The sequence below is a fragment of the Melospiza georgiana genome, chromosome 10 (assembly GCF_028018845.1).
Source record: "Melospiza georgiana isolate bMelGeo1 chromosome 10, bMelGeo1.pri, whole genome shotgun sequence".
Lineage (NCBI taxonomy): Eukaryota > Metazoa > Chordata > Aves > Passeriformes > Passerellidae > Melospiza > Melospiza georgiana.
This window is the reverse complement of record NC_080439.1, coordinates 20,633,495-20,641,941: the sequence shown is the minus strand read 5'-3', so window position 1 is coordinate 20,641,941 and position 8,447 is coordinate 20,633,495. Positions and strand designations below refer to the sequence as shown.

Below are 8,447 nucleotides of genomic sequence, written 5' to 3'. Positions count from 1 at the left end.
AACCTGTCAGACAGAGAAACTGCTAATTTATGGGGAAAGTGGGTCAAAAAAAGAATGTAAGTCCTGCTAGGCTGAAAGCAAAACTCCTGTAAACTTCAGCCATGCAGCTGAAGGCTGCCCTGGCACAAAGTTTTGAAACCAGCCCTATTCCTGTCTCTCATAATTTTCATAAAGATTATCAGCTTGAATAAGCACCATTCTCATGTGCTGGTGGGATGTGTTTTGGGGAGATGTGCTCATAGCTGAGCACTTAAATAAGCTTGGAAAATGGGCAAAGGCATTGCATGGATGAGTGGAGGCAGCAGCTGGTGGTGCCTTGGGAAGAGCTCTCCAAGCTGAGTGAGGGGAAGGCACAGTGCTCTTGAGTGCACAGCCTCAGAGTTCCTCTGGAGGTCTCCTGGGCAGGCAGGTGAGGTGAGTTTATTATATTTATTCTATTTATTTCAGATGATTTATTATATTTAACCAAACTCTAAAGGAGGGATGTGTGAAGTGACCACAGCTTTGAGCTGTGAACCTGCTGATAGAACCCACCTTGTGCTTGAACTGTGATCTTCAGGAGTTAAAAACTAAATCAGTCCAAGTGGCCTCAGTGAGAACAACAGCTCTGGGTGATTCAAGGCTCCTAAAATGGGAAGAGGAGCAGCTGCTGATTGTGTGTGCCCCAGGCTCTCCCATCTGCCTGCATTTACAGAGCTGCTGTTGCGAGAGTGCTTGTCCTGACAGATTTGAAAGAGGGGCTGCGTGTTTCGGGCGCTGCTGTGCCAAATTCGTGTCCCTTTGTCTTGCTAAGCCTTTGGGCTGGGGCACTGAATAGCTGCAGAGGTGGTTTTTCATAATGCACTGCCGGGGGGGTGGCTGTGGAAGCCAGTGATCCTCGGCCTGCCTGCTCCCAGGGCCAGAGTGTGGCCTGAAGGGAAAACTCCTCTGCTCCAGCCTCAGGTGCTGGGCTGAGAGTTGGGGTTCAATTTGTGACACTTGAAGAGACAACAGAAATCTGGGCGTCGTTTGATGTGTGAAATCACTCACTTGGTGGGGAGTGGGGAGGTGGCCACGCTTCCTTCTTTCCCTCTATGTCAGGAGGTGTTTGGAGCAGTGTGGCTCCAGCTGAGGGTGTCCCAGGAAAATCTGCAGCCTCTTTGATGCACAGATGTCTCCATTGAGAGCTTTCAATGCACAGCTGGTCTTTGCAATCCTCTGGTGTCTGCCCTGAGCACTTGTTTGTCATTCTTTAACTGCACCCTTCACTGCACCAGAACATTCCCTGATGAATACCAGGTGCCCTCCTTACAAATGGGGTGGGTCTCCAAGAGCCAACGAGGATTCCTTCTTGTTTAACAAGCTTGGAAGGGAGGCAGCAGCCAAATGACCACTTGTCCTTGGCAGGGGGCTCCGTGTTTTGAGTGCATTTGGCAGAGTTTTGGTGTTCTGACTCAGCAAATGGTAACAAAGGGAGGATGGCGAAGCCTTCCTTTATTCCATAATCCTGTTTGCTTTTCTGGAAATCGGCTATAGCCTCAGAATCACTGACTCAATTTTTGGATCCTATTCTCATGACAAAGCGGCTGTCTGGTTTAAAACAAGCCCGTTATAAAAAGGGCACCTCGGATCCTGGCTGTTTGTAACAGCTGCTGACGTTCCTCCGGCACAGGGGAGCTTGGCTGGAACGGAAAATGTCCAGAGCTGGAACCAAGGTAGGTTTGTTTGCAGTGTATATTCATGATTTTGGCTGAAAGTGCAGAATTTTGCAGGGATGAATTGTGGAGAAACTTTGGGTTTTTATGTTCTGCTGACAGCTTTCTCCTTCTGTCAGTGTGTGGGCAGGGGGAGACACTTGAAATCCCTCCTCACGTGGAGGGAAGCTGGAGCTGAGCCCTCCCAAGTATTTTCCCAGATTTTGGCTGGTTCCTCTAGGTGTGGCTCTGCCAGAGGATGGAGTCAAACGCAATGACTGGTGAGAGGCATTTTGAAATGGTCCTAAATCCGCAGGGTCTGATGCCTTGTGAATTGGGGGTGGAGGGGCTGTGCCAGCTGGGAATCACTGCACCTCCAGAGTGGGGTGTCATGGAAAGGTCCCTTGGAGAGAATCTGACTGCCAGCACCAGCAGGGCAGCCACATCCCTTTTCCATGGTGGAGCAGAGGGTGTGCTGGGACAGAAAGGCTCCATGGATGGCCATGGCACAGGAGGGAAGAGTGCTCCCTGAGGGATGATGCACATCGGCCTTGGGATTCGGTGCAATCGGCAGGGATGAACTGAAATCAGAGAAGGAGGTAGGTTGGGAAGCTCAGCTTCAGCTGGAGAGACATCTCAGGTGGGGATGCAGCTCCTCAGGCTTGGGTTTAGCAGAGCTGAGCTGGCTGATCCCACAGAACTTGTACTGGGTCTGGGACTGGGCAGGGAGAAACAGCTGGGAAAGGAAAGGAAAGGAGGGTGGGGACTTGGGCCAGTGTCCCCTATGGAATACCGAACACTAGGAAGCTGTGGGAAGAGCTTTATGTGAGTTTAGCTTTTGGGCTGGTTTCCTTTCAGCCTGTGGAGGCTGTGAGACCCAAGGGGCTTTGGAAGCACAGTGGGTTTGGCACATCTGGCCCCGGCTTTTCCGCGTCCTTCGGCTCTGTGGCTCTCAGGCTGTTGGGCTGGGAAGCCGAGGAGGGTGTGCTGGTGGCTCCCGGATCCTGGGGTGCAAACTTTCTGTACATAAACCTAAAAAAGGTGCTGGGGAAATGCAACTGCTCCGTCCTTGAGTCTCCTCTCAACTTGGAAAGCCTTGAGCCTTTCCCCGGCCGAAAGCCGTGTCCCCTCGGAGTGTGCCATGGGGAATTTGTGGAATATATACTGCTGGGTGGCAGCAAGATGGCCAGAAGGAGTTATCTCCTATTTCTGTATGCTGTCCTCTTTTTTAGCACATTCCAGGGAGAAGAAAAGGGCAAAATAGGGAATTAAAAACCATTTCTCACAGCCTCGGTGAGTGATCGGCCCTGGAAAGGGATCACTCCTGATAGAGGAGTGGATGTTTTTTTATGAGTTGGATACTATTTTATGAGTAAAAATTTCATATTTTTTATGAGTTTCCTTTTAGCTAAGCTACTGTTGAAAAGCAATATGTGATAACTCAGGTGAGGTGACCAAAGTGAGAGTTTTACATCCCTGCAAGCAAGATCTGCTCTGGCAAATGTGGGATGTGCCTGGTAACCCCTAAAAGGCAAGGTTTGGGCATGGAGAGGTTAACAGGGGAGTGCTGGAGCAGAGCTCCTGCAGGGTTTGGCTGAAGGAAAGCAATTTCCCTTCGAGTGAGAGGGGACAGAAACAAAGCTGCAAATCTGGAATTGGAATCTGTAATTAGTCTATGGGTGAAAACATCAGCCTGAATCCATGCAGGAAAGCAGAGGACTGAAAGGAGCTGAGGGTGTGTCTGAAGGGCTGTGCTGGAGAATGGGTGGGGAGGACCCCTTAAATTCTGAAACTGAACCAGAGAACAGCACTTAGGTTGTAATTAGGAACAGCCATATCCTTAATGTGTATATATATATACAAGCCTTTGGATTTCTTTGGCTTTGTGCTTTTATAAATACAGGGAAAATTCCCCCCTGGAAACATCAGGCTCCAGTTTGGTTGTGTGAGGCTGGGTGGGGAAGGAACATCACTGAATCCCAGAACAGTTTGGGTTGGAAAGGACCTTGAAGCCCATCCAGTTCCACCCCCTTCCATGGGCAGGGACATCTTCCACTATCTCAGGTTGCTGCAAGTTCCATCCAAGCTGGCCTTGAACTCATCCAGGTTCCCTCTGCCCAGAAAGCAGATCCACACTGGGCAGAGTTCATCATCATCAACCATATTGGGCAGGAGTGGGACAGGATCAGAGCTTGAGACTGATATTGGAGAGAGGGATCAGCTATCCCAGCAGAGGATAATGCTGAACTGGGAATAAATGAATCACTGCAGAGGCTTTTCCAGGTCTGCTGTGGCTTCCTTGAACACTGGCTTCAAGAAGAGGGTGACTGGCGATGCATGACTGCCAAACCCAGTGAGCAGAGCTTTCGGTGTTGCCTTTGGGTCAGACTGGCAGATTTTTTGGGTGATACCTTTAGAGACAATGATCCAGAAGCAGCATGTGGAAAAGGCAGTGGGCTGTGGCCAGGAAGACCTGGCCAGCATGGTTAACTGCCCAAGAGTGGGAAAATCAGGAGCTGGGCATTTCAGTGCTCTCCTTTCACAGCCCTCATTCACTGCTGGAAAGGTCAGAGTCATTCCCAGCTCTCCACTGAAGGTGGGAAGAGCTTGCTCAGGATGTTAGGGGACAGGTTGTTTTGTGTGCACCAATTGCTTTGTGATTGCAAATCAGTCCTTGAAATTAAAAGGAAAATAGCATTATCCTAATAAATGTTCAGTAACAGGCCACAAGATCAAGGGCATGAATCCTCTGGCATGACCACTCTGACTCCCCAGATCACTTGGTCAGGCTGGTGGGGCACGCTGACCAACCAGCTCCAGGAAAACTCCAGCTAATTCAATTTTAAGCTCAAAACAAATGATTAAAAATAAAAAGTGAGAGAGTTGTCCTGGATTTGTGTTGAAACACTGACAATTAATGATTTTTGAAGAGCAGGGAGGTTACATCGATACCAGTAGCCAAAGCACTGTAGGTGAAGTACTGCAGGTGGGGATGTGTCTTAATAATCACAGTGTGGAAAAAAAACCTGGGAAAAATGGATTGTGGACCACTGCATGTTGGGTGTGGCCAGAAAGATTCTCTTTAGATCATCTGGTGTTGTGAGCAAGCAAGGGGTGTAGTCAAGATAGATGGGATGGTTTGGGAATCCTTTTGGAGAAGAGCAAAGTTTGATGAGTAATTGGCACCTGGGAGGATCTAAAAATGGGGCTGGAGAAAGGACTGGTCACGTCTAGGGCTTGGTAATATTTAAATGAAGGGATTTTTGAGGAAAACTGGGTCTCCTCTCCAGGGCTGGCTGGGTGGGTGTTGCCTCGGGTGGGAGGAATGGGATTTGCCCATCAGCTCCAAAGATCTTCCAAGCCAGGTTGTGTTCAAGGATAAAGTGCTTTGGGGTCAGCAGCATGGCCATAGAGCAGCTCTTGGGAAAAAAATGTGGGGATGGATTGTGAATTTGTCAGAGGTTTCACTGACTTGCAACAACCAAAGCAGAATGAGCCAACTGCAAATACAATCCTTGGATATCCATAAAACTGCTCCCCACCACACACATGGAATGCTCCCTTAGTTTCTCCTGGCTTGGGCAAAGCTTGTGTGATGTCCAGCTTTGGGCAGTGAGTTTTGAGAAAGGAAGTTTTGGGTTGTTCAAGTGAGAGCAAGGACGGGCTAGAAGACATGATCTGGGAGGAAAGAGACTTCACCCCCTTCAGATCAGTTAAGATCTCACTGCAAACACTTGGTAAGTCAGTATAAAGGAAATAATAGAATTGTTAAGGCTGGAAAAGCCCTCTAAAGGCATCAAGTCCAACTGCTAAGCCAGTGCTTCCGGACCCACCCATGTCCCCAGAAACCTGCTTTGTAAATTCCATTGACTTCTCACAGCTCTCCAGCCATAATTTAGTAACTCCTGATCTAGAGAGGGTGGGAGTGAATTGCTTTGATGGTGTTTTGCTGGAAAAAAGACAGGGACTTCTCTGTGGGAGTGTTGTGTTGGACTGGGACAGAACAAAGGTCTGAGAAGGGCAGAACACTGTTGGCAGTGGAGGCATTGAGGCCAGACAGGTGAATTAGTCTGTCTGACTGCAGTTGGTCCCGTTCCAAGGCTGGGCTTGATGATTTCTGATATCTCGAGTATTGTATTTGTGGGGTGCCCAAATGAAGGGAGGAATGATGAATCTGACTCCATGTTCTCAGAAGATTATTATTTTATGATGCTATATTATATTGAAGAATACTAAACTAAACTATACTAAAGAATACAGAAAGGATACTTACAGAATGCTAAAAAGATAATAATGAAAACTCGTGACTCCTTTCAGAGTCCCGATACAGCTTGGCTCTGATTGGCCAAAGAGTGAAAACAACTCACAGCAGAATCCAATGGAACAATCACCTGTGGATAAACAATCTCCAAACACATTCCAAAGGGGCAAAACATAGGAGAAGCAAATGAGATAAGAATTGTTTTCCTTTCTCTCTGAGCCTTCTCAGCTTCCCAGGAGAAGAATCTTGGGTGATTTTTCAGAGAATGGGAATGCCACACTCGAGGGCTCTGCTTTCAGATATTTCCTGCCGTGGTGTGGCTGGAATATAGAGATGTTCCGGATGAGGAACCTCCCCTCTCTGCCCCCTCTACTCGTTTCAGGTCACCTTCTATGAAGACAAGAACTTCCTGGGCCGTTACTACGAGTGCGACAGCGACTGCCCCGATTTCCACAGCTACCTGAGCCGCTGCAACTCCATCCGTGTGGATGGAGGCACCTGGGTGGCCTACGAGAGGCCCAACTATGCTGGGAACATGTACGTGCTGACCCACGGGGAGTACCCTGACTACCACCACTGGATGGGCCTCAACGACCGCCTGGGCTCCTGCAAGTACATCCAGATCGTAGGTGTCACCCCTCGCCAGGGGATGCTGCCATTTATCCCATCCTGGGAGGGTTTCATGGGGGGGAACGTGGTGTTCATCTTCCTGGGGAGCCACAGAGGGTGGGCTGCAAGGATTTGGTCCCACAGTCCTGCTCTGGGAGTAGCAAGGTGTTTGGTGTGGGGAGAAGGTGAGTGTGTCCCAGTCTGGATTGCAGTGGGGAAAGGCAGATCTGTGGTGGTGCTCACAGGGGCCCCAGGATGAGGGAAGAGATGAGAATCTTGACTCCATGTTTCAGAAGGCTGACTTATTATTTTATGATATATATATTATATTAAAACTTTACTAAAAGAATAGAAGAAAGGATTTCATCAGAAGGCTTGAAAGGAAGGGAATGGAATGATAATAAAATCTTGACTGACCAGAGAGTCTGATACAGCTGACTGTGATTGGCCATTAATTCAAAACAACCACATGAGACCAATCACAGATCCACCTGCTGCATTCCACAGCAGCAGATAATCATTGTTTACATTTCATTTCTTACACCTCTCAGCTTCTCAGGAGGAAAAATCCTAAGGAAAAGATTTTTCATGGAAGTTGTCTGCGACACCCACCCACCGCAGGGAGGTAGAACTGGATCATCTTTAAATCCCTTCCAACCCAAACTCTATAATTTTCTCTTCCCCCACCCTTTTATTTTTTTTTTTTTTCTAGCCAAGTGGAGGCCGAGGCCACATCCAGGTGTTTGAGAAGGGAGATTTTGGCGGGCAGATGTTCGAAGCCACCGAAGACTGCCCCTCCATCATGGAGGAGTGGCACATGCGTGAGGTGCACGCCTGCAGGGTGCTGGAGGGCGTCTGGGTGTTCTACGAGCACCCCAACTACCGGGGCCGGCAGTACGTGCTGCCCAAGGGGGAGTACCGCAAGCCCGTGGAGTGGGGCGCGGCCAGCCCCGCCGTCCAGTCCTTCCGCAGCATCTCCGAGTGAGCCAGCCCCGTGCTGGGCTGCTACAGCCCCCAATAAAGCAACTGAGTCGCTCAGCTCCGCCTTGTCCTGCTTATTCTTGGGATTTGGGTGCGACGTGTCCTGCCTCCGGGGCAGCTGGGATGGAGTAGAGCCTTCCCTGCCTCATTGTCACCTTCCCCATCCCCTGTCCCTATGATCCCGAGGGAGCTGGGGTGGAGCGGAGCCTTCTGTGTTTCATTGTCACCCCCTTCCCCATCCCCTGCCCTTCTGATCCCGAGGGAGCAGAGCCTTCCCTGCCTCATTGTCACCTTCCCCATCCCCTGCCCTTCTGATCCCGAGGGAGCAGAGCCTTCCCTGCCTCACTGTCACCTTCCCCATCCCCTGCCCTTCTGATTCCGGGGTAGCTGGGATGGAGTACAGCCTTCCCTGCCTCATTGTCACCTTCCCCATCCCCTGTCCCTATGATCCCGGGGCAGCTGGGATGGAGCAGAGCCTTCTGTGTTTCATTGTCACCCTCTTCCCCATCCCCTGCCCTTCTGATTCCGAGGGAGCTGGAGTGGAGCAGAGCCTTCTGTGTTTCATTGTCACCCTCTTCCCCATCCCCTGCCCTTCTGATCCCGAGGGAGCAGAGCCTTCCCTGCCTCATTGTCACCTTTCCCATCCCCTGCCCTTCTGATCCCGGGGGAGCTGGGGTGGAACAAACCTTCCCTGCCTCATTGTCACCTTCCCCATCCCCTGCCCTTCTGATCCCGGGGGAGCCGGGGTGGAGCAGAGCCTTCCCTGCCTCACTGTCACCCCCTTCCCCATCCCCTGCCCCTCTGATCCTTTAGGAAGACGGCATCCCTGAGCTGGAGTTTGTGCTCCAGCGTTTGGCCATCCTGGTGGAGTGGTGGCACCACACATCCCTGGGTTCCCAGTTGTCAGTGGTGGCTCAGTCTGT

The 8,447-nt window shown here is 50.3% G+C and overlaps 1 protein-coding gene across 3 annotated transcripts; it reads left to right on the top strand.

Annotated features, from left to right (window-relative positions):
• Positions 1 to 29: 29 nt before the first annotated feature.
• On the top strand, positions 30 to 7,528 carry CRYGS (crystallin gamma S). 3 transcript variants are annotated; one of them, XM_058031353.1, is made up of 3 exons: positions 30 to 38; positions 6,317 to 6,563; positions 7,266 to 7,528. In XM_058031353.1, the coding sequence occupies exons 1-3, from the start codon at positions 30 to 32 to the stop codon at positions 7,526 to 7,528; spliced, it is 519 nt and encodes a 172-aa protein (XP_057887336.1). The 3 variants fall into 3 exon arrangements, with proteins under 3 accessions (XP_057887336.1, XP_057887335.1, XP_057887334.1); XM_058031352.1 differs by having other exon boundaries at positions 6,317 to 6,611; XM_058031351.1 differs by lacking the exon at positions 30 to 38 and adding an exon at positions 1,616 to 1,694 and having other exon boundaries at positions 6,317 to 6,559; positions 7,256 to 7,528.
• The last annotated feature ends 919 nt before the right edge of the window (positions 7,529 to 8,447 follow it).

Bases quoted from the DNA above. Each gene is read 5' to 3' on its own strand.
- CRYGS (XM_058031352.1), top strand. The intron at 6,612-7,265 runs GTTTCATGGGGG...AGCCAAGTGGAG, and splicing joins ATTTATCCCATCCTGGGAGG to GCCGAGGCCACATCCAGGTG.